The following is a 27558-nucleotide window of genomic DNA, read 5'->3' as shown; positions in this document are numbered from 1 at the left end:
AAAGGTATCCTTTCTCTATGTTAAAACTAATGTATATTTTAGTGTAATGTTTTTTTTATGTATGTTTAATAACTAGGATTTGAATACATATGTGTAACTTAGATTTGAATATATATCCCACATAGAAGATGATTGAGTCAAGATAACTAAAACTTTTCAAAATAAAATGATAGGGTACTGTATTTGAGTTAATACACATGAAAGGATACATGACTATTCAAATCGGCCTTGGGGTTTTTCAGCAGTTCTGATACTAGTAAATAATCCACAAATCAAAACAATTTAATTAAAGCATGATTCATTTTTCTTCGATCACAATATTGTTCCACTCTCTTCCACTTTTTAGATAATTTTTGAAAAGTGTTTGATTTCCAATTCATATTTCAATATAATAATGTTTTGTTGTATTTTTTCCTTTCTTTATTTCTTTGAGAATTAAATCTCAGAATGCAATGCAATTGAACTTCAAAAGAGGCATTTAATAGAATTCCTTATTTACCTTCGATAATGAATCGTAATGTTTGGAATGGAAACTTATTTTTTATAGTATGTAAGCCTACCTATCCAATACCATATATTAATTATTTATTGCAAGTTTAATGAGAATTGAAGTTTCAAAGTTTTCAATATAATACACAATAAGTTCCATAGCAATGGAAAACTCCATTTGGGCATATTCAAATAATGATAATAATAAATAGATAGTATTTTATCTTCAGAAGCAACACATTCAATAATATTATAACTGATGTGGTATTTTTACATAATATATAAAACAAATACCACAATTGATAGTTAACAAACACCACAGGTGAAAATGTGGCCGGTTATGTCAAGAATCCTGGCTCAGAATTGAAAAAACAAAAATTGATAAATTGATTTCTCATTTGTCAAGAGTAGAATAAAATAATTAATAGTAATATTAGGCTTGAACAGAAAGCTGAACTATTAAGTTGCACAAAAGCCTGTTAGATTTTAAGCGTGATTAAATGCCACAGGAGTTCACCAGAGAAGCCTTCTTTTCAAAAAGACTTCTCTCATTGGTTCCTTGGTCATTTATTCATGACTAGCAGTAACCCGTGCTCCGCAAGGGTCTAATTAAAATCTTGACCTACTGAAATCTTCAAGAATTTAAATAGGCCTATAACCAACCATCCTCGGTAAATTAACAATATGTACGCAAAATTTCAAGTTAGCCAGTTCAGTAGTTCAGACGTGATGATGCGTCATTCGTGAATTTTCTATCCCGTACGAGTATAATTCAATTCTTCCCTTTATTATAAATAGATTATAGATTAAAATTTAACAGGCTTTTGTGCAACCAAGCCTTAATATATTATTTTATTACAGACACGACAAGTTTCGGGTTTTATGCCATTATCAAGTGTCAAAATTGATTATTATTTTGCAGAAATCAAACATTAACATTTATCTTATTATTAAGTGTCTAAATGAATTATTATTTTGCAGGAAATAAACATAAACTTTTATAGCAGCTGGCTATTTCAAGTAGCCCTATCAAAATATTTGAACGGAGAATAGAATAATTAATACAAGAACAGGTTATTCGTTTATTAAGTCATTTACCTGTTATGTGATTTAATCAATACTGACCTTGAACTTCTCGTGCAGCGCTTCAATGTCGTCCTTGACACGTTGTATGAGCTGCGTCTGGTACTCACGAATGGCGCCGCGAATGTGCGGCCGCACGAACAGCGCGTTGAAACGCGAGAAGATGCGGAACATCTCGTTGGCGTTCTTGGCGGTGCCCAGTTGGTCGCGTAGGTGCGCTGTGATGCGCGCCTCCACACGGTCGATGCGCTCCTCGTAGCGCGCCACGGCGGCATCCCACGCCTCCACACCCTCTCGCGTCATGTCCAGGCAGTCCACCTCCTTCACGTTCTCGTACGCCATGTTCACCTCCTAAACACACCAACCAACTCTACTATAATACAACTCTACTATCATAACATATATTTACAGAATAGTTGTATTGGAACTGGGGTGATATTTCTCCATAATGAGTAAACACAAAGTAATGTCATAGAGAAAATATAGCATGAGAATATATTATCAAATCAAAATCAATTAAATTTTTCTTTATTTTGGCATCATTACACAATAGGCTACAATAATTTAAAACAATTTTTTTATCATGAACAGTTAGTAAATCTCACAGCATCGCATATTTTTTACATTGTAATATCAAAAATAAACATTATTCAAAAACGAACGAAAAAATCAAAACAAACAACAACAACAAGATCAAAACTATAATATATAATTGTGGAGTTATCTAACGGATCGCTCTCAGTATTTGACAATTAATGGTAAAACAAGTTTGAAAAATCTTTCTGTATTTGGTCTTCCTCAAGCCACAGTCCTTTCACCATTGATTTATGGTTACTCTTTACTCTTTTTGATTTATGTTAATGACCTTTTGAATCTGAAAATACCTAACTGCAGAGTAATTTCATTTGATGATGACACGGCTCTTGTTTTTTCTGGTGTGTCATGGGGGGGATGTATAAAACAATGCAAATGAGGGCTTGAGAATTGTAAAATCATGGTTTGATAGACATGTGCTCACCATCAACCTGAAGAAGACTAAATTTATGACTTTTTCTACAAACCTTGTCTTTACAAATGCATTCTCACGCTTTGTTAAATCATGTGGATTGTGATTGTCCTTGTATTGAAAAGGTGAAATCCTTAAAATATTTGGGTATAATGATGGATGATCATATAAAATGGGATACTCATATTGAATATATTGTGCAGACGGCTTAAATATCTAATTTATAAGTTTTATAAACTAAATCAAATAGCTGATTTGGTAATAATGAAAAAGATTTATTATGCTTATGCGCAATCACTTTTCCAATATGGAATTGAGATATGGGGGGCTCTGCTTATGATATCCATATGAACAAATTATTCACATTACAGAAACACCTTATCAGAGCTGCATTATGCAGGCCAAGATTGTACCCTAGTAGACTTCTTTTTCAAGAATTCCAGGTGCTTACAGTGAGGCAAATATATGTTAAAAGAATCATATTATTCATTAATAAGAATAGTGACACATTCAACTTAAGGAATAATCCATATAATTTGCGTCCCTCCAATCCATTACAATTTAATATTGACTTATATTGTGTTATAAATTAAAAAAAAATGTCATGGCTTCCTTGAATTGGTCTTTTTAAGTTTGTCATTTGCTTGTGATTTTGTTACTTTGTCTTATCGTTTGTAAGTATTGAGATGTGACCTGGTTTCCATAATTTTAGTTATTCTAGTGGTTTGAATAAGCTCTTTTTCTTTCTATTTACATGTTTGCTGTACCTAGTAAAGTTGTTCGAACTCACTGCCGGCGCACAAGTTTTCTTTGCCGTTAGTGCCATTTTGTAAGTTAGAATATTTATTTTATCAATCTGTATTATTTTATGGCAAATAAATGAATTTAAAAAAAAAAATCAAGATGTCAAAACAAAAGAATACTACTTGTTAAATTATTGAAACTTTTTTGCAAGTAGGAGTAACTTACATAAAAAAGTTTTTCAATTGAATACAGAGCAATTCTATACGATTTTTCAATTGATATCCTATGGTATAGGGCATTTAGGTTCTAAATTTTACTGTTAACTCAAGCTGATAGTCCGAGTAGTTCTTTTTCGTGACGCTGGTAGTCTTTCATAATGTGCCGTTAATACACTCTCACCCAACCAAACCAGTAATAATAGACAGAAATCAGCTTGAGTTAACAAAAATCGTCTTGAAATTTGAAACATAAACGACCTATCATGAAGTTTTGGTTGGACAACTAACCTTTAGTAGGTTAGACAACTTTTATATTCAGTCGCATAGTAGGAAGCTTTTAGCCTTTTAGTAGATTTGTATTAATTTGACGACGTTCTACTGTCTGCTTGTTAATAGTAAGAACACTGTGTTGAATGGATTGAATCTATCTATCTAATTCAAATTCAAATTTTATTCAAACCGATTCACAATATTTACAAGTTATAAGAAAAAAATCATACAGCTTAACAATATTAGAGTAATAAATTGATAATTATAAAGTACATAATAGTCTAATTCCTAAACAATAACTTCAGACAAGAATTCGAACATGCTAAACCAGGACTAATTTGTGAATTTGGAAAGAAAAATACTGTTTGCTGAGAGTACAATACTCTACGTCTGCGAGCAGGAATGAATATCATATAATTTATGAATTTATAGAGATTGATTGATTGATTGATTATATGCCTCAAGAAGAAGAAGAAAGAAGAAAAGAAAGAAGAGAAGTAGAAGAAGAAAGAAAGAAAAACTAATTCACACTAACCATGCTCACTTTTCAATTTCAGCTCATTTTCCCAATGCACAACCACCATTATCAGAGTATTTTAACTATGAAATTACATTGAATAAGGTCTAGATAGTCAGGCATAAGACCTCTAAGCCATCCAAGAGCTTTTGTTTTTAAAACAAGTCGATTTTGTGTTCTCTTAATTTCAAGAGGAATATTGTTGAATATATATTATTAATAATAAATTAAAAGAAATACACTAAACGCCTTGATCTGTGATCGTCAGCCAGAAATAATAGGCAGTAATCGGCTGAGTTGAAAATGTATGCTATGTTTTGTGTATGGTGCAGTGATTACCTCGATAGCACTGGCATCGGCGGCCTCGAGCGAGAGCGGATCGGGAGTGCGCTGTGTGTCGTCAGCTGTGGGCGCACCGCCGCCATCTTGACTGGAGGGTGCCTGCTGCAGACTGGGGCGCAACACGCGCACAATCACAGTGCGCAGCTGCTCGTGCTGGTGCCGGAAGCGGCGCATGTGCTCCAGGCGCACCTGGTGTCGTTTGTGAGACGGCGACACGCGCCATACCATTTTCATCTGCTTGTCGCGTTTCTTCTTCACTATGTCTCTGCAATCACAATCAAATTCAATTTATTTATTTCACACACATATACAAGTTTGATACGTATTAAGAAAAAGAATACATGCAAACATCATCTATGTTTTAGGAGGAGGTCCATCTATGTTCAAGGAGTAGCCTACAAGGTAAAACCTGTGTTGCAGAAAATATTTATTCAATATAAACTAAGAACTTACAACCAAATTAAGAATAAGGATTCGTGGAATTTAAACACAAAATATAATTTTGTAGATTGGTAAATGACAAATTGGATAAAAGTTAGTAACACACAATAAATGTAACACACATAATTCTATGATAAAAACAAAACATAAAACAAGAAACAATAGGTGCCTAGAAGATTTTTTCTTCAGTTTCATTTGATCTTATTCATTCCTCAATCTCGCAATTTAGTTTTTTGCTCCGGCTCATATTGGCAACAAAATGAGTAGGAACAAGATTTATCAGCCTCTGTGATAAGTAAATGAATTGTCTTCCATATACATTCAAATCCATCCTGTCTTGATGGAATGTTACTCTAGTAGGACGTAAATTTAAATTCAAGTTGCTCACGAAGGAAGAATTTATTTTTATTCTTTTTAATGTATATTATCAAGTTTTTATGTACAGCTGTCGAACAGTTAGTACTTTGAATTCATTGAAAAGATCGCTTGTAGGATAAAGTCTGGGTCTGCCTAGAATTGTTTTAATAATATATTTTTGAATTATGAAAAGTTTTCCAAAATGTGTGTTCAAGGCTCCACCCCAAGCAAATCAAATTCAATTCTATCGTTTCCGAAAAAATCACAGAATTACAAACATTTATGGAAATGTACTAATTTCAAGTAAATTATTTCTATGCTATTTTACTAAATGATTGAACTACACTCAATTAGAATAAAATCATTTTATTGAATGGGTCAATACAGCCGTTTATACAACAGTTTTATAATATGGGTCTTCAACGCACGAGTTCGATGTAGTCTTAAACATCTGACGAGTGCTTTAAAGATCATATACAACTATTGTATTTGTATACACTATTTTATCTACGACCAATCAAGCAAAGTATAACATTGCTGACTACTTGTAAGGTTATAAATCAGCCAACTACTGTATATGGTACAACGATTGAAAAACAATAGGTAAAAAGCTACTCAGAGAGAGTGAACAGTAAACTTGAGATACTGGAAACAAGACAAACTGAAAACTTTATAAACTTAGAACTTGATAAACTTGAAACTTGATTAACTAAAAACTTGACGGAACGAGAACTTGACGCAATGAGAACTTGATAAACTGAGATTTTGACAACTTGTCAAACTGAATACTTGATTAATTTAGTGAAAACTGGATAAACTGAAACCTGTTGCCAGCATCAGAAACCTTGTAATGCTGATTCCACCAGCATAGGAAACCTTGTTATAATGTCCAAGTCGTTGCATAATGTTCACATTATAGTATAGTTTTGACTATACTAATACCCCTGTTATGAGATTCATTGTGATGTTTACATTATAAAATGATCGCAGATAAAATACAGTTTATGTAATTGCACCACATCAAATTCTACATTTTTAGATTTGAAGTGAAGACCTAACCTACAAAAAGCTATTGTTGATGGGATACAACTTTCAGCTGCGCTGGTTGAGAGACATGGAAGATGTTTGATGATGGTGGACCATGCTCATTAAATGGAGGAACGCATATTGATAAAATAGTCCATTGGTGTTAAGGTTTTATAAGAACAAACTTCAGCGAAGAATCAATAACCAAAACAACCTCCCAAAAAATATATTAGGAAAATTGAACACACTGAGATGTCAATCTGGAATAATGAAGTAAAATAGAAAAATATTGAATCAAATAATTATTGATTTAGTTGCTAAGTAGACTAGCATCCTAAGACTACCATCCTAGTTGCCAAGTTCTTGTGCGCCCTATCGTCCTTTGCAAGCACGAAAGTAAAATATAACACATGTATTTCAACATAAGTTAATGCATCAGGACATTTTTGCTAAAAGTCAACTATTTAGATTTAACAATTGACTTTATCCAATGACTGGAAGATTACTTTCTCAGCAAGTAGACAAATGATCCAAGATTCTATTGCTCGAATATCTATTACCAATGAATAAGAGAATGCGTATGAGAATGGGAAACTAAACACATGAATAAAATTAGTATGATTATTATTATTATTATTATTAAATGAAAATTGAATGCTGTCAACCACCCCAAAGACTTCTCAATAACTTATTTTCAACACTTATAGTTTATTATCATTTGAACAAATTCAATTTCTCAATTATTTCCATCTTTATACAACTATTAAGAGCAATTAACGAATAAAGGACTGAAAATAATAAAATCTTTATTTGTTCCAAAAAAATAATTACAATGACAACGGTCATTGAAGAAAAATAGTGAAATACAATTTATAAAATTGAATATAAAAATAAATAAAGGGAGGTATTTTCAAGAATTTAAAAAACCCTGAATTAATCAACATGACATTAACGTGTTCCCTCATTGAGTAAGCATTTATATAATGCAGCTAGCGACTTTTAAAAAAACAATGAGAGAGACTTACCTTAGAAGGCCCTGAAGCTTGTCATATTCATCATCCCAGGTTGAGAACACGGCTGAGCACTGAGTCATCACTTTTTCAAACTCATCGAACGGTATGTGCATCAATCTTCTAGTACCCAATACCTGAAAGCAAAACATCGATGTACTCGTGGATATTTGTTGTGAAACCCCATATCAAAGGAAAATATTATCACATACTTAGAACTATACTCAACAAAGTCGATTTTATTGTGGATAACCATTTTTGATTTTATTGTGATAATCCATATGTGATATGAGCAAGATACTTTTACATTCCTGTTTGGATTGAAAACATTATAAAAGAAAGAAAGTATTTAATTTTTCAATATCAAACTAATTAAAAAGCAATTTTTTATTAACAAATGTTACATCAAAGTTCCTTGGACCGATTTTGAGGTTTATTTATAATTGAATTTGACAACATCAAACTACTTAAATAAAAGCTTCCAAGTTCATTTCAGTTGGAAAGAAATACAAAAGCAGATATGGTATTGAAAGTTTGATGGGATTGCATGAGATTTGAATGTGAACTGACAATGGAATTTCATATTCATGAATGTCAGTTTTCATAACTGTGGATGAAGAATGTAAAATAAATATTTCCAGAGCGGATGGATAGCAACTTATAGAATGAAAAAGAGCAATGTGACGAATTATACAAATTTTGAAATGCAAAAGTCTGGATTGAAACTCAACAATTATAATTCATGATCGAATGAAACAAATAGTCTACCTTTAGCAATTGAACACCAAGATCACGAGAAATAGCTTCAACAAGACGCAATGCACGCTGCATGGGGTATTTGGTGCTGCGAATCTTCTTCAGATGAGTGAAAATCATTTGCTCAGCATGACGAATTTTATCCAACTCAGTCGCTGACAGCAAATCATTGATTGGGAAATCTTTCATCAGTGGATTGTAATTGTTCACGGTAGCCAATGCTTGTTTCAGACCTGAAAGTGAATAAAAACAATGGATAACTGTTGTTCTACCTCAAATGTTTTTTGAGACAACATCCTTCACGTCCTATAAATTCTAAACTTCTTTGCTACCAGTCATAATTTTTCTGTTATTGATCATTTAGATTACAACTTTTATTTTGAAAGAACATCAACAATTTACAAGTTTTTAAGGATAATCAATAATCAATAGATTTAGTTTTCATAAAATATTTATGACTCAGAATAGGGGCTACTATTTTATTGATAGACCATTAAGAAATTCCCTTTGCTCAACAATTATTTTTAAAATAAAAATATTCACTCGCCTGTATCAGTATCAAAGCTAACAGTTGCGTGAAACCGTTTTCCATGCTTGAGAATATCAAGTGTAAGAGCAACTTCCAAGCTTTCTCTCTTCTCCTGGATGCGATAGAGAGCGCGCTCCAAGTTCAACCAGAAGCTGATTTCTTGCAGAGCCGTGCCTGAGGATGGGTCTCGATCCAATTTTGTCACCTGCATTTCACAAATACGGTTAGATTTAATATTATCATCAACAAGTTCAATCAGTACAAACTCTAAGCAAACAATCAACTGAAACCTCCAGTTAGTACATCATGTACTTATGACCTTACACTAACATAATTCATATATAAAACATGACAATGTCACGTAAAACCATAGCCTTATCTATTCTAATTAATTTATAGTACAAAACATTACAATCATAATATAATTATGACATTGGAGGAAAAACTAGGCTGAGCCTGTAATATTTCTCTCCAAAAAATTTGATAAAATGTTAATGTTCTCCTAAGGTTAAGGTTATGAAATCACACACTGCTTCATGAGAAGAAATCACACACTCCTAATAAAGAAAAATGCTAATAAACGAAGATATACATCAATCGTATAATATAGTAAACACGAAAGAACGTTTATTAAAACGGACAAAACTCTAAAATGAGCTTAAAATAACTAAAACTCAAAATGTAATTGTAATGTAAACTCAGCATGTAATTGAAGTTAGACTTGAAAAACAATTCTTCAAGGATCGCGGATCGATTGTAACAACATTCACTCCTCTTCACCCCTCACTCAACAGTTGACAGTCACACACTTCACAATATTCTTGGAGATAGGGTTCAGTTGTTCAGAGCATTCTGAGTTAATCAACCTGTCAATCAATATGTCAATAATTTTTCTGCATTTTATGTACAGATGCAGTGGTCCTCCTTTTTCCAGCAAAACCCCTTTATTTTGTGTCTGGATACAAATAACTATTTGCATTCATCCACTTGCTCTCAGCAAGAATAAATACTTACCAATTCACTAACCAATGGGATTGAAGTACCAATAAAAAGAACCATGGGTATACAGTATTTCATAAACTAATTGAGGAACGCTGAATATAAGATGTAAGTTTACACACTAGCCAAGCATTTTAAATGTGGAAGAGTAAAATTGAAAATATAAATATACCTAACAATATAATAAAGAATGTGTAGTTTCGGTCGTCTCACAGTCAGCTGTTCCTCTGATACGGTATAGTTCCTTTTTTCAATAGCTAATGTTCAAAAGCTACAACACATTCTTAGAGTCGGTTTCTGAGCTCGTTATTTAGCTAAGTTTTAGGCTTTAAATAGCTGGAGTCAGAAAACTGGATTTCCGAAACGGGGCGTAGCATAGCCTACTAGCCTAGTAAGCCATGGGCGTAGTCGTTTTTATGATAATCTTTATTTTCTCATTTCTATAATTGTAAACGTTTTTCCTTGACAAAATTAAACATTCCTAAATAATTCAAAATAGCTAGAACTTTACACTATTTCCTCTTTATTTATGTTCAATTTTCTAGTTTTTCTAAATTTAATTTAAACGTGGACTACGACTACGCCCTGTTTCGGAAAGCCAATTTTCTGACTGCAGCTGTTCAAAGTCTAGAACTTAGCGAAATCCCGAGCTCGGAAACCGGCCCTTATTCTTTTGTTATACAAGTTGCAGTTAACTTAGTTGTGTGCCAAAATTTATTTATTTTTTCGAAATTATAACTTTTCCAAGATAAAATTTTATTAGAGTGCTGGATTAACGTTGTGATTTTCTCACGGTATCGGAGTAGTTTCATGATGTTATTCCGCACATTACGTAATTAAATTCTGATATTTCCTCTATTGTTTTCAAACGTTTTCCTAGAGTACTTAGAATTGTTGTAAACGCAAAATCATCATAAAAAATCAGTTGAACGTCCATTCTATTGCTGAGTCTTCTACTTTGATCGAGGGAATTTTCCTGTATTCTGTCTTTGTTAGTTGTATTCCTTTCTCGTTCTATTGAGGGAAATTATTGTCGTCCCCACCACGTCCTTTGTAATTGGTAATTTTCTTTTGGCTATATTGCCAGCCCTGATACCTATTTTTGAGCCTGATTCGGTCGACTTGGAGACCTGAACAGGAGACCGCTTTTATCTTCTGTAGAGTACAGACATGTTTTCTAAGCTTAATTATTTATTAACCTGATTCAATAATGTCTTTTCCAAACAGTTTTTTATTCTCTCTCGGAGACTAAAATTATATTATTGGGAATCATTTATCCCATCAGTTTTGAAATCGCTAATCCTTTTATTAAATTATTAATGGCATAGTTAATTTCCATTCAGAGCGGTTGACTGCTGCACTTTATTATTATTGTAGGCTATGGATAAGTGACAGTCGAAAACCCATTCAAGGGTGAGTAATGAATATTTTATAGTATTGTTGTATTGTCTTTATTTTGATGTATCAGGTAACAACCCCTGATTTAACAATTATTCAATTAATTTTTCACTCAATTTTGTAGTCTTACATCTGAGATGTATAACAATATCCTAATGTACAAGAAAGCTATACTAAATAGAGTATATTCCTATTTTTTATTGATACAGTCATTTATATCTCTGGAATTTTGTAATTGTGAGTAAAATTTGGAATACTCACAGGTTATACATCAACTGTAACTCTGTAACTGTTCGTCATTCTTTTAACTAGTAATATCTTTTCATAATCCCATTCATTATAGATTTCAAATTCTACAATTAATTCCTCTAATTTAAATATTCATGTAAATTGTATGTATTGTATTCATTAGATGATTTCTTGAGAAATCATTCATTGAATACAATATTTAGTATGTTATTTATTCTAGCATTATTAAGTAGTTGTGACTTGTGTTGCAGGTTTTTTTTTGTGTGTGTGTATTCTTGAATACTCATTCGAGGATCGTGCTGTAAATATGCCTTGCTGTCGAACGAGGGCTTACGAATTCGCCGACCGAGATGGCCGGTGATATCGGACATCTGACCTTGCCGTGCGGGGCTGAAAGACGATCTTCGATCTGACGCCACTAGCCCGATGCCTGGAGGCCATAACCCTTCATCCTCATCCGTCACCCTTTGGACACCGGACTCGAGGACGACAGATCTTAGATAAGTACTTGATACCCCCACTACAATATCAGATGTGCCCTGTAAATTTGGTCTCTTAAAGACATATTGTATTTGGTCTCTTAAAGACATGTGCATTCGGTCTCTTAAAGACAGATTGATTATTAGATTATCCATGTAAAGATGTATTTTGTAATATTCTCTATATTATTCTCATTATTATAAGAGCAGTCAGTCAACCGCATATCTATGTTTTTAATTCCAAGACCCTCAAACCACTAGAATTAGGATCACATTATTGATCAGATAAAAATCCGCAGATCTCAGGGTCTAGCACAATTTTAATAACTAAGCCTTCTCCGACAAAATCATTTGTCACCAGGAGATCGGCTTCAGCTGAGCAAAGCCTAAGTGAGATAAACGTTAATACTTTTTAATACCTAATCTTTCTGAAGCATACAGAATTTAACCTTGTCTACAGCGATAAGCATAAGTTTATTGCTATTAGAAAAAATCAATTGCAATAGGCGTTGTCAAAAAAAAAAAAAATATTCATTCAAATACACAAGTATACAACATACAAAAACAATTTTGAAATAAACAACGAAATGAACCTTTTGTATTTCCTTGATCCAACGATTGACGCCGTTCTGGAGCGCGTTGAGGAAGGTGGAGTCCTCGACCTTGTCGCCGAAGTCGGCCACCTTGGGCTTGCGACCCTCCTCGGCGCAGCGCTTGATGACAGCCGCCACCGTCGCGTGCACCGGCAGTGTGATCTCCGGGATGTCGATGTTCTGCTGCAGGTGCAGCAAACCCATCTCCAGCTCGATCATCTTCTTCTCCACCGACGGCGCCATCTTGTCGCCGTCTCTGCCAACCCAATATCATTATTATCCACACTGAATTCCATCTTAGTTGACAGTTTTCTTCATATTGAAAATAACTGTGCTCTGTTTATAACCTTTAGATTATTTTTTACTGGCCAATAAATACCAATACATTTTGGGTTTCTTTTTCGTCAAAAAAAAACACTAAAAAATCAAACCAATATCACCATCAAATCAAGTGAATTGATGCACCATTGATTGCATCTAAAAGTAGAATTTATTTTGTGAATAATACTGGAATCATAGGCCTACATAATCATAATATAAGGAAATAGAAGCTTCAAAATATTATGTTATTTATGTTCTAGTTTACAGAACTATAATGACGACTTGTTCTTGTTGACAATAGTTATGTAAAAATATAACGAAAGAAATGTACTCTCTGACTAAAGTATGAATTCGAATCCCTCAGGAAAACAACAATAATTAATTATTGTCAACAATTACGATATCAATAAGAGTCCATGGTCAACGGTTGGCAAGTGAATCCTGAGCAATTGTGGTCTGAGTTTCAAATTAATTTATTCCATCAATAAAACTTACAGCATGAATTAAAATTCTATTTCCCATTTACAAGTCATCATTATAATTTGATAAGACACTTCTTAATGGATAGAATTCAATCACGATATTTCATATAATCAGATTATTCAAGGTGGATTGATTCACTAGACAGGTACTGAGAGCATGCAGAAGTATAATATAACGACATATGATTTTATAATAATGTTTGAAAATTCAATTCATCCAAACAGGAATTGACATTCAAATGAGTCTAAAATTCGTGATTTGCTTAATTTAAGTCTTAATTATTATGAAGTGAATGATCAGCAAATGTGCATCGGTGCTGTACACTATACAAACATGAAAATGATCACTAACATTCATTGACGCAACCGATTACTTTCTGGGCTTGTGTTGTCAGTACCAAATATAATTGCGGGGAGTCCGGTCTCACAACGTGTCAAATGATCAATGGATACTAGCTTAATAATAAGGTAATGTAAAAAAGGATAAAACTTTAATTATGCCATTCAGGCTTGATAAAAAATTAGCCATTTCAATCCAAAGTAATAACTACTACAAGAGTGTTAATTCCAGAAGATATAGATCCATTGTTCATTTGACCCATTATTTATTGGAACCTAGATATAAAGTAGCAATTATGCAGAGCTACAGACTTTAAAAAGTGCAAATTCTACCTGGAAAAAATGTATGTACAGTGTACAGTAGCCTAGAACGAAGGTATGTGTTCACAAATCCAAAAATATAGGAATAGGATACATGAAATCGTGAGCTAATCAGTATAATTTTGAGTGGATTGTTTCAAGTCTAAAGCCTTAAACGTCATATTCACCTGATACTCCTAAAATGTTATGAAAGCATTTGGAGAATAATTAATTAGTTAGAAGTATATCAGGTAGCAATTTAACAAATGTATTTATTACATTTTAATGATGTAGGCTACTTATTGTATGAATCAATAAAAAATAAATAAAATGAAATAAAAATAATGTATATTTTACATTAAAAATAGGGTTGAAACTCTGTGTTATAAATATAACAAATAACATTTGAAAAAGTTTAAAACATTGTTCATTATAAAAGTATTATTAAATTGTTCATTATTGAAGTATAAACATATTTTATTATAAGGTTGTACATCAACTTCAATAAATGTATAAAGATTGAATAATATCATAGCCACCTCTAATACAAGGCCCCGGCCTACGATATTGAGACGTCGCAGCGTAGGCCTAGAATCTAATACATGATTGGTGAAAAAGATTATAAAAAATACCAGCTGATCTTTTTCACCAATCATGTATTAGATTCTAGGCCTACTGACACTGCGACGTTGCAATATCGTAGGCCGGGGTCTTGTATTAGAGGTGGCTATGATAATATCCGTGGGTAGGTAAAATAACTGAAAAATAAAATCTGCTCAATAACGTAAACTCATCACAGAAAGACATTTCTACGATATTGAATTGAATGTAGTACGTTGTAAGCTCTTGGTATTCATTATTTTTTTATCGATTTGTGAGTAGGCCTACTCATAAATCATCTCATATATAATCTTATTTATTCTCAACAATTAACAAACCTGTAATTTGTCTGTCAATCATTTCGCATTAAATAAGAATTATAAATTTCTCTATGAAGTGCCAATCTCATAGATTAGCACTTTATCAACTGAATGCGCTTTTTTATTCTGAAAAGAGTGAAATATCACCTGTCAGCACGGCCTGATTCCTTGATGAAGCTCTTGAAGTAGGGAGCCATGGATTTGCTTATGAATGAGTGGAGGGTTTCGTAAGGCGATCCCTCGCTGAAATTCATCACTCTTATCTGCGATTGAATGCTTTTATCTGCCTCGACCACACCACCTCTCTTCACAAAAGCCACACTGCAAATAACCATACATTTATTTTTACAACAAATACTGTAACTACAAACCTCCAAGTGAGTGTAGAATACAAAATGATAGCTCTGAAAGTAGTGTTCAAGAGCTATCGTAATGATGAAACTCCTAATAAAACAAAAACCGGAGGAAATGATAAAGCATCAAATAATGAGAAATGTTGTAAACCAAGATGAAACAGGATAGACATGAAAAAATAGTTTCCTTCTATATCTAAGTTTTTATTGTGTTCAACTGGACAAATCTAATTTGTATAATATCATTTTATGACTATCTGAATCATTGTATACCATCAAACTTGAAAATTATTTTTTATATCAGATTGAAGCTATCGTTTCGGAACTCTGGAGGATTGAAATTGAACATGTCTCTCTCAGCCACTAAGTTTTACACGTTTAGAAGTAGCCAAAATTCTTACCTCATCATCTTAGGATTAGTAAACGATACTTCGTTGGATATAAGAAAGCCAGAAACTTCTTTATCGTCCTCATTTTCTCCACCTTCATTTTCATCATCTGCAATTGAAAATAATTATTAGACACAGATTGATACAAAATCAAATCAGAGGATACAATAATATGACTGCATTACTGACTATTATACAAGGGTACTACATGATAATACTTAATGCTTGCACATCTGATAAATTAAATGCTTGTTGAAAAACATATGCTAACTTAACAAAGAATAAAGTCAAATAGGATTCGGTAATGAATTTTTTTAATTAACTTGAATTTGAAAAATCTTCTGCTTTTAGGAAAGGTAAAAGGTGTTCATGTGTTCAAGTAGGTATCCCTAAAGAAATAAAAGATTGCTACTGCAATGAATTCAAGCAATGTCTTGTCAGACTACAAAAATGCTACAAAAGTCAGACTACAAAACTGCATATAATTCAACAGGCTATTAAAGAATATTTTAAAGAATGGTTATTTATAAAAGGTATTTTTCTTAAAAAGAAATTTGAGTAGAAAATTTATTGACCGAACGAAGTGAGGTCTAAGATTCAAGTCGACGGTTTGGCATTTCTCTTAATGTTTAAATGTTTATATATGTAAGAAGCTGGTTGCTCTACATTCACGCTTCTTCTTTCTAATCATATGAACCATATGACTTGTTAATAATTTACTAATGTTGTTTATCAAACTAACAGCAGAGCTGATGAGAGAATCATTGAATATTCATATTTGTACAGTTTAAGATTTATTGAGATTTATATTATAATTTACATTAAAATCGATTTTCTAAAGTAAATGAAAATCTTTCGTCAATTATTCATTTTAAGTAATATTTGCGAAGTAAGATCATTATATATATTTATATGTTGCGCATTTACGGCGAAACGCGGTAATCAATTTTCATGAAATTCGACAGGTATGTTCCTTTTTAAATTGCGCGTCGATATACGTATATATAAGGTTTTTGGAAATTTTGCATTTCAAGGATAATATAAAAGGAAAAAGGAGCCTCCTTCATACGCCAATATTAGATTAAAAATCAGACTATAGAATTATTCATCATAAATCAGCTGACAAATGATTACACAGATGTGTGGAGAAGCCAGTCTATTACTGTATTTGTATAAGGTCTATAGTTTCAATCAAATACATTAAAGAGGTATGCATCTTTAAGCTGGGTTTACACCAAAGTTATTAACAAAATGGTTACAACTTAATCCTTATAGATTCTATTAGATTGAACGGAAGTTGACAAACACATATGTTCATCATGTGTATGATAAGTTATGTTCAATCTAATATAATCTGAAAGGATTGAGTTAACATTTTTTTAAATAAATTTGGTCTAATCGCAGCTTTAAGGTCTTTGGTTTCAATATATTTTTTGCAGTCATGGTATTATTATGCGTGTCCATCAGTATCAATATTCAGTAGATCAGTAGACGATTAGCAATCGAGCGAGAAGGTTGTGTCTGTTCCGAGCTCTCTTATCGTTATCGCTTCCTTCCGTTCCGAACAACTTTTATTCTGTTTGTTTCAACGTTGAATTTAGTAAAAGTATTCAGTTGAATATCCAAGTTTAGTGTAATGTCTTGCCACACGCGCAGTAAATCTGTGAGATCGAGCAACGATGCAGTCACCTGTTGCGACTGCAACAACAAATTTCACGGCAACTGTGTCGGTTTGAAAACGGGCGACCTCAAGTATATAACCGACAACAAAAAGACATGGAGGTGTGAATCCTGTACCAGAGAGAAGAGAAGGAGTATCGCTTTCGAGACTTCCATGTCTTCGGACGACATCTCGCTGAAACAAGTGGTCCAGATGATTAGCGAAGTACGAGCAGACATCCGACGAATGGAACTAGATTTGGGAAAATCCATAGATTCGTGTCATGAAGACGTGGCAGATATCCTTCATAAGTTTGAAAAACAGGAGGAGCAGCTTGCACTATGCCTTGAAAAAATTGATTCTCAGGCGTTAGAAATCAATATCCTGAAAAAACAAAATCATAACCTACAACGAGCTGTATCCGATCTTCAGCAGTATACGCGCTCCAACTGCCTCGAGCTACACAACTATCCACAGGAAAAGAACGAGGACTTGATCGGTGTAGTGAAATCTGTGAGCAAGGCGTTAGGACATGAGCTTACGGATATGCAAATTGATAATTGTCACCGCCTCCCAACGCGCGATCAAAAAAACTCCGCCGATTATTATCAAACTCACAAGGAGAATTGACAAAGAGGAAATTCTACGAAGGCGCCGAGTGAAGAGAGATTTTTCGACCCGTCACTTAAATCTTCCTTCCGACATTCCCCTGTACGTGAACGAGAGCCTCGCTCCAGAAAGAAGAAAAGTGTTAGCCCTGGCAAAAGTTGCAAAAACTGAAAAAGCGTACAAATACCTATGGATACGAAATGGAAAGATTCTCATGAGGAAAAGTGATGGAAAACCGTAATATCTCTTGAGACAGTTGATGACCTAGACAAACTGGAAACAACGAAAAGCAAACAGCGTGGTGTAAGTGATGAATCCGTCAATCTAACTGATACAGGTAATGATGAATCAAGTGTATTAATTAATGAATAACAGTGAATTTATTAACATTAATTTATCTGATCTCATATTGTCGAACTCCTATTTTTCCATTATGAATGACACGTAAGAATAGCATAATTTCATGCTTGATTCAAAACATTAGAAGTTTGCGTGAAAATTTTGAACTATTCTCCATTTTTGTGAATAAGTGTACTATAAAACCTACTTGCATAATATTAACAGAAACCTGGATTTACAGTGATGAATCTAACTTGTATCAAATAAGAGGTTATAAATGTTTCACAAATTGTAATGATCACTATAGAGCAGGTGGAGTGGCTGTGTACTTGGACGAAAGTGTGGTAGCTACTGCTGATAAGATTACAATAGTTTCGGCAGACGGTTTGAAAGTTAATCTCACTATTGATAATGTTAAACTGAGCATCATTGCATTGTATAGATTTCATTCATTGCCTAAGAATTTGTTCTTTGATGAGATAAAAGTTAGGAAATGAGGAAAATGTTATCTTCACCGGTGATATAAATATCGACCTTCTTGAAGATGACATACAAACTGAAGAGTACAACTATATTATGTCAAGCTTTGGATTCATGTCATATGTGAATGAGCCCACACGAATTTCTAACACATCAAATACATGCATAGATCACCTTTTCTTTAGATATACAGCCACTAAAAATAGTTTCAATCCAACAACTAATGTTTGCAATAACGGAATTACCGACCACTGCACTATTGAATTATATCTTAACCTATGTACAAATAGACTAAATCAGTCATTATCTCAGGCTAGGAATAACAAGAAAATTAGGAAGATTGATAATCAAGCGCTTTCCATCAGGCTACATGAGGTTGACTGGACTAGCGTTTATAATCAATCACAGGTAGACCTTGCTTTCAATCAGTTTATCGAAATTTTTAAGGATTGTATCAATGCTGTTAGCTCTGATAAACTCATAAAGGCGCGGAAATTAAACGAACACAAACCGTGGCTGACCTCCAATTTACTAAATCGAGTTGAAATAAAAAATAAACTGTATAAAAAAACAAAAAACTACCACATAATATCAGATTAAATAATCACTACAAACAATACAGAGATAAATTAAAAGCTGATATAGACGATTTTAAAAGTAAATATTTTCAGGATACATTTAATAATTTGGGAGGTAACTCTAAAGATAGCTGGAAATTGTTAAATTCATTAATCGGAAAAAATAAAAGCGACGAGAAAATAAAGCAAATTGTCAATAATAATGGGGAAGCGATCGAGGACGAGGTTGGAATTGCCGATGAACTCAATAAACACTTTGCTCTAGTATCATCCACAAGAAATGCTTTAGATGGGGAGGGCCCTCTAGAACCAAGGAATTCAGAATTAGTAGACAAGCTATTTCCTCAACAAGTAAAATATCCAGGTTCGATGGTCTTTTTTCCTATTACAGTCTCAGAGGTCAAAGCAACAGCCATGTCAATGAAATCAAGAAAAGCTCCTGGATTTGACAATATTAGAGCTGAGTTGTTGAAGAGTATGATAGAACACCTGGCTGACGTACTGACGTATTTATATAATCTAAGTCTGAGCTCTGGTATTTACCCTACACAACTAAAAACTGCAATAATCATACCATTATTCAAATCAGGTGATAGAAAAAACCCCAACAACTATAGACCCATTGCACTTTTGTCAGTTTTTGCCAAATTATTGGAAAGGCTGGTACGAGTTAGGCTAGTTAGTTTCTTATCAAAGAATAAATTTTTCAGTAAAAATCAATTCGGTTTTCAGGAAGGACGTAACACTGAAGATGCTATGCTCAAACTAACGTCAGAAATATACAATGGTGTGAATAATAGTAAAAAATGTGCAAGTTTATTTATTGATATAAGGAAGACATATGACACAGTAGAACATAAAATTCTAATAAATAAAATGAATAACGCCGGCATAAGGGGAGTATGTAACAAATGGTTTGCAAGTTTCCTTGCGGACAGATCGCAGCAAGTGAGAGTAGGTGACGCATTAAGCTCCAAGAGATACTCATCCTGTGGCGTTCCGCAGGGATCAGGACTATCAGCCGAATTATTCCTGATCTATATAAATGATTTGTGCGAAGGAAACCTTATTGGATCGCTGACAGCATTTGCTGATGACACAGCTCTGAGCTACTGCGCTGAAACTAAGACTCAGCTGACCCAAATGATTACAAGCGATGTACGCCGTTTGAACCTGTGGTTTCAAATTAACTCCCTCGAGATCAACGCTAAAAAGTCAAAAATTATCGTCTTCCAACTAAAATCTAAAGCAGAAAACACACAACCTCTAGCTATTCCCTCTCATACCGATAAGTGCAAAAATCTTGACATAGACTGCAACTGTGACAGAATTGAGGAGTCTGAGTCTGTAAAATACTTAGGCGTAATAATCGATTCCAAGCTCAGCTGGGCACACCACATACAAAAATTGAGAGAAGAGTTAAGGGTGACATGTAGAAAATTATATTTCATCCGCAAAATCTGCCCTAAGCACTTGCTGAGAACGCTATATTTTGCACTTGTCGAGAGCAGGCTGCAATACGGAATAACGGTTTGGGGAGGTGCATACTTTTCTGTTTTAAAACCAATCTTAACTGGGCAAAAATACATAATTCGCACTATAGCAAACAAACCTCGCTTAACAAGTTCACTGCCGCTGTTCAGGGAATGGGGCCTTTTGCCTTTGAGATACCTGTACTTCTATAAAGTATTACTAACTTTTTACAATAGGAGTGGACACCTTGTCAATCCACGGCGGGAAACTTGTGGACTCCGTTCAGCGGGAAGTCTACTTCCCCCAAAACCAAACAAAGAATGCTTTCGTAGATTTTATTCCTATGTAGCCCCTAAAATATTCAACAACCTACCAATCGTGGCAAGAAAGCAAACATGCTATCTAAAACTCAAAAAAGAAATTGAAAAATGGCTGTTAACAATGGATGAGATCGAAGACCTATTTAAAAAAAATAGTTAAATTCACAAGCTAAGATTGCACCCATAAGCCACAATACACAAACAGAATTATAATTAAATAATAAAAGCTTGAAAGGTACGGAACGAGCTGTTTTCTTTTCTTTCTTTCTCACGCTTGCTTTTGTTTTGGCAATAACTGGCAGAGCCGCTTTTCATCATTCATCTCTCTCTTTTCATTTTCAACATAGATTAATGTTCATTGTCATATCCTCATTCTTCATATTCTCTTGAAAAAAAAACTTATAGTTTTACACTACAATATTTTACTAGACATAAGGTAGTACTGTCTCCATCATTCACTTTCATTTTTTATTAAAATATTAATAAATTTTGGAAAAATTCCGACTGTAAGCTCTTTTGTTAGAATATTTACATTTCATGGTTTAAGTTAATTTATTTTTAATTGATTGCATCAAATAAATTATACAAATGGAGTTTGATGGCAACTCCCAAAATAGAATTTTTCTCGGGAGTGTCTTCTCAATAGAATAATTATCTCTAGTAGTAATGTTGTGTTTGTAATGAATGCTTATTGAGAAAAAAATTATTATTATTATTATTGTTATTCCCACATTCGAAAAAAATAATTTAATAGGTGAATAAAAATAAACAAATGAACTAAATAAATGCTGGAGAAATTATAATATTTTTACTTTCCTTGCCCTATTACCATAAGTAAGGAAAGTATTGCTTTCCGAAAAAAATTAAGGTACCCCAATTTCTGAATTTCTTTCTATACGTTTTAAGGGTGTGTGTGTGTGTGTGTGTGGTGTGTGTGTGTGTGTGTGTGTGTGTGTGTGTGTGTATGTTCGTCTGTGTACACGATATCTCATCTCCCAATTAACGGAATGACTTGAAATTTGGAACTTAAGGTCCTTACACTATAAGGATCCGACACGAACAATTTCGATCAAATGCGATTAAGATGGCGGCTAAAATGGCGAAAATGTTGTCAAAAACCGGGTTTTTCGCGATTTTCTCAAAAACGGCTCCAACGATTTTGATCAAATTTATACCTAAAAAATTCATTGATAAGCTATATCAACTGCCACAAGTCCCATATCTGTAAAAATTTCAGGAGCTCCGCCCCATCTATGCAAAGTTTGATTTTAGATTTCCAATTATCAGGTCTCAGATATAATTTAAACAAAAATTTTCTAGTGGAAACGATTGAGCATGGACATCTCTTCAATTAATGTCCAGTAACATTTTCACCTAAAATTGAAAATAAGCTTGAAATTTGAGAAAATGTAATTATTCAATTGCAAACTGTTGGCAACTGTTGATTATATTAATTCATTCACTATGAAGAGATAGCAGATCTCGTGTGTATCCAGCGTTATTGACCTGTAACCAGCTAGCTCAGATCTTTGACTTGAGATGCGCGTTTACACTAGTGTCGGGTGATCAATTTTCAAAACGGCAAGGAAAGTTGTGTGAGTGCGCCACACCAGATTTTTTATTTTAAAAAATTAATTTTCATCAGATAGAAAGATCATCACGGAACTGGATGAATATTATATCATATGAAATACAAATTCAAACGTGAACTGAGTTTGTTAACATTTAAAACAGTTGACATCTGGTACTTGTGGATGAGAATACTGCGTGAGGTCTACTGTTCACAGAACTACTAGTATATATATTTTGTTTACATAAAAAATATAAACATATATTATTTTTTACGTGACATACAGTTTCATTGATATATAGGCCTATCTATCATGTCTATCTATCATGCACTTTAGTATATATGGGCCGCGGAATCTAGCATTGAGACCTACATAGATCGATAGAGGAGATCAAGACGAGATCAACCATGTATAACATTGTTGTCGATTTCCAAGGTTAGCTGAAAAAACATGACGAAAAGTTCAAAATTTTTATATCAATTTTTGATTTTTATAATTTTTTATGGCTACAATATGTTTTAAACTAGTGCAATCTTATGTAAAATTTGACGAGAAATCCAATGAAACTAACTTCAGGTTCGTAACTAGTAGTTTTTGAGATATTGCAAAAAATGTGCGAAAAAGTGCAAATTTTTTGTTTAAAAGAGGTGAACCTGTTTTCATGGTGATTGACAGGTATTTTAAACTATTGGATTTAGTAGAATGATAAATTCTAAAGAAAAAATGTTCAGTCACTTGATTGCCTAAACTCAAAATTGTTCGAGATATTTGGGCAAATACAAATATTGAAACTCCATTTTTTGCTACCTAGGGAGAACTTAGGTTAGAAAAAGCTTAGATTTGGGAAAGCTTAGGTTAGAAAAAACTTAGGTCAGGGGAAGCTACGTTTGAGAAAAGCTTAGGTTAGGGGAAGCTTGGGTTAGGAAAAGCTTAGATTAGATAAAGTTTAGGTTGGGAAAAACTTAGGTTAGGGAAAGCTTAAGTTAAAGGAGGCTTGGGTGGGATAAACTTAGGTTGGGAAAAGCTTAAGTTAGGAAAAGTTTAGCTTGGAAAAAGCTTATGTTAGGTAAATCTTAGGTTACGTAAAGCTTAGATTAGGGAAAGCTTAGGTTAGGAAAAACTAGGTTTGGGAAAAGCTTAGGTTAGGGAAAGCTTGGGTTAGGAAAAGCTTGATTTGATTCAATTATTTTTACAATCTTTTAAAGCTTCTGAATTGCATTGGAAGCTGAATAAAATGTGATCCTCAATATCGGTCTGCTCTATGCCTATGCAAACATATTGAACTCTTCTAAAGCTAAAATACTACATTTTCTTGTATTTTTTCCAAATATCTTAATAATCTATAAAATTTCTCAAATTTTCTCAAATCTATTCCCTGCAAAAATAACAATAAGATTTAGTCAATTTAGTAGTCACTAAAAGTAGTAAAAAAATAAATAAATATGAGAATTGAAAAGTATTGAGTGTGCATTTTTTTTATTTTTCCAAATATCTCGAATAATTTTGAGTTTAGGCTATCAAGTGAATGGACATTTTTCCTTTAGAATTTATGATTCTGCCAGATCCAATAGTTTAAAATACCTATTAATCAACATGAAAACAAGTTAACCTTTTTTAAAGCAAAAAATTTGCACTTTTCTGCACATTTTTTGCAATATCTAAAAAACTACTGAAGTTACGAACCTGAAATTAGTTTCATTGGATTCCTCGTCAAATTTTACATAAGATTGCGCTAGTTTAAAACATATTGTAGCCATAAAAACATTATTAAAAATAAAAATTGATATAAAAATTTTCAACTTTCAGCCATGTTTTTCCAGCTAATCCTTGGAAATCGACAACAATATTATACATGGTTGATCTCGTCTTGACCTCCTCTATCGATCTATGTAGGTCTCAATGCTACATTGCGCGGCCCATATACTAAAGTGCCCCCGATATATAGGCCTATCTATCATGTATAAGAAATGTAAGTATATAAATAAGCAATCATTTTAACATAAAAATATGTTGCGACCTGAAAATCTGACACCAGACTAGTGATGTAAAATTCCCGGGAATTTAAGATCGAGGAAACATTCCCAGGGAATTTAAAGGAAATATTCCCAAAAATCATAAATTGCCGGGAATGTATGGGAACTTAAGGAAATTTATGATTTCTTTCATAAAAAATGACCGAAAAAGACGTTTTTTGTTACACATGGGCTCAATCACCTGTTATACAACAGATTTATGTAAGAAATATAAGGATGAATAGCTTATAAATTGTAGTAATAGTCCAGTCAACGAAAGATTATAGAGGGAAAAGTTTGGAACACAATTTACAACTCACTGTCACTGAGTATTTAAGGGGGTAAGGGAGTAATCATATTAAAATTCCTTACTCCTACCCCCTGTGTAAAAAATTACATTTTTTCGATGCATTGTTGTTGAGTGATAAGCCCTGAAAGTGCAAAAAGTTGAAAGTATACCGTAACTATCTTTTCAAAGATTTTACACTTTTAAAAGTGAATATCTCAAAAACTAAAGAAGATATCAAAACTCCACTGTACAAACCTTTAGGAAATTTATCTTGCTTCATTTTTATTCAGCCATATCGCTAGAATGCATTGTTTTCCAGTTACATGCGTGTCAGCCAGAAATGAAAAAATGCAACTTTTAAGCTACCCTCATCCCTTAAGCTCAAGGAGTAGGGATGAGGACTTTTGATATGTTCACCTTCTAACTAGGCTAGTTCAAACAAAGTTGCGAAGTCAAAAATTGAGTTCCAAACATTCCCTCCCAATTTCCCTGACAATTGATCTATTGTTGTTAAACTGAAGATTTCACACTCAACACTATAACGGCTGCAACAATCGTTGGGAGATGCGTAAAATAATGAGACCATAGGTGAAATTGAAGAGAATATAATGCTCTATGAGCCCGTGATTAGCACGGATTTTTTCAATGAATCGTTAAAAATTTATGAGGCCAAAACGATGAAAAAATTGGAGCCGGAAGGGGTTTTTTTCAAAATGTGATGCCTTAGAGAGCTCATACCTAGAAAACTATGAGAGATGTGGAAAAATGTTGGAAATGAAACTTGTAGGATAATTTGTGAGCTTTAATATTATGATTGTGTTCGACAAAAATATCCCAAAGGCGCATATTGTTCGAGATACATGCAAACAACAAAATATGGCACTTTCAAACCACCCCCACCACCTTAGCACTGGGGGTAGAAATGAGGACTTTTGATATGTTCACCCCCTTACAACCCTTAAAAGAGCTACGGGGTCAAAAATTTTGTTCCAAAATTTTTCCTCTATAATCTATCATTGACTGGACTATACTAGTATTTAAGACAGTGAGTGAGTGAGCAAAAACAGGCTCAAAGAATGATGATTCATTGATTATATCAATGTAAAATGTGGCTGATCTTGATCAATATGAAATAGATTTGTGATTTATTGATTATAATGATGTAAAATATGAGTGGGATTGATCAATTTCAATCATTTTTAGAACAATTTTATAAATTCCCTTAAGTTCCCATATATTCTCTTAAATTCTCAAAATTTCTTGGCCTCGAAAATGTTCCCGGAAATAATGCCAAATCATAAGTTCCTTCCCACTGGGAATATTCCCGATCCACATCACTACACCAGACCTAAGCCAGCCAGATCACGTGATATTATTATCTATTTTAACACTAATTTGCAAAACTATATTTTTGAAAGTAGCCTACTTTCAGAAAATATAAATAACTTAGGCTACAGTAGGCCTAGCCTATAATAGACGCTGCACAGCTAACAAATTACACAAACACCGATTAAATAAATATTTTATCAACCATCAAAATCCAGTTTAAACATGTTGCTATAAAGATAAAAGATAGGCAGACTTTGGGTTTAAAGCAACTAGTAAACTTCAAAAGATTCAATAAATAATAAACTTGGGTTTTTGGATTAACCTAATTAATTTTTTTTAGTCTCAAAATACTTTATTGAATACGATATGTTCAAAAAGCAAAGGTAACTAAAATTAATTGCTATTTTTGATGTATTAAACGGTCATCTATTTGAAAGATAAGATTCACTGAATTTACCTTTTGAAGAACTGCGTTGAACAAAAAGTGTACAGACTTGAGAATCGCCCAAAAACTTTTTAATCAATTCAACGTTATTACGGTCTTCCAACGCTGAATTGAGAGCAGAATAATTGATTTCATCTTCTTGTAGTAAAATAGGAACGATCTTCTTGAGATAATTCGTGAAATCCGTTACTTCGACGACTGCTACGGTCTGTTCCTCCGGAGGAGCATCAACGCCCTCAAGAGAATCGCCCATTGTAAACTCAACAAATAAACATTAATTTATAAGAACATTGAACATAAATAGATCAACATTTAATTTCTTTTTGAGAAATAACAGAAATAAATCAACGCAAATAGTCAATTGAACATTAATCACATCGCCAACAAATCAAACATGAAGGAACGAGAATGAGCGCCGACACCGAAATGAATCATCATCGAGGATGGGAAAGAAAAGAGAAGTGACAAAGAATCAGCTGCTCCTTTTGGCTCATAGAAGACAACTTGGATCCATAGAGATACGCTGACAGTCTATTTTTACCCGCCCTCGTGGTCAAAATTTGTACTACTTATGTGTTGAAATAAACGCAAGCTGAAGCTTAGAAATGGTTGATGTTTGATTTGAATTGAACTTGAAAAAGAAAAAAAAAGATTGATGCCACAAAATAATTACACTCTCATTATCTATATTATAATCTTCGAGTAGTCTGAGGTAACATCTCCAATCCTTTAGATGGAGAATATCATTATTTGACAGAACTTGACCAGCAGACAATTATAGTGATGTGCACGGAAGGATGATATAGATCTACAGAGTGTTTCAGATGTATATAGTGTAGAACA

The 27558-nt window shown here is 33.3% G+C and overlaps 1 protein-coding gene across 1 annotated transcript in view; it reads right to left on the bottom strand.

Annotated features, from left to right (window-relative positions):
* The window catches only part of LOC111047281 (dynein heavy chain, cytoplasmic), a 163206-nt gene extending 136051 nt beyond the window's left edge, over positions 1-27155 (bottom strand). Inside the window, exons 1-9 of the mRNA XM_039423746.1 lie at positions 26728-27155; positions 15623-15719; positions 15016-15189; positions 12507-12762; positions 8807-8993; positions 8272-8492; positions 7519-7640; positions 4667-4934; positions 1615-1923 (exon numbers count right to left, since the gene is read on the bottom strand). Of these exons, the coding sequence (XP_039279680.1) occupies positions 1615-1923; positions 4667-4934; positions 7519-7640; positions 8272-8492; positions 8807-8993; positions 12507-12762; positions 15016-15189; positions 15623-15719; positions 26728-26968 (1875 nt within the window). The 5' untranslated portion in view covers positions 26969-27155. The remainder of the gene's footprint in view (positions 1-1614; positions 1924-4666; positions 4935-7518; positions 7641-8271; positions 8493-8806; positions 8994-12506; positions 12763-15015; positions 15190-15622; positions 15720-26727) is intronic.
* Positions 27156-27558: the final 403 nt, after the last annotated feature.

The sequence above is a fragment of the Nilaparvata lugens genome, chromosome 1, assembly GCF_014356525.2.
Source record: "Nilaparvata lugens isolate BPH chromosome 1, ASM1435652v1, whole genome shotgun sequence".
Taxonomy (NCBI): Eukaryota; Metazoa; Arthropoda; class Insecta; order Hemiptera; family Delphacidae; genus Nilaparvata; species Nilaparvata lugens.
This window is presented reverse-complemented; position numbering and strand designations above follow the sequence as displayed.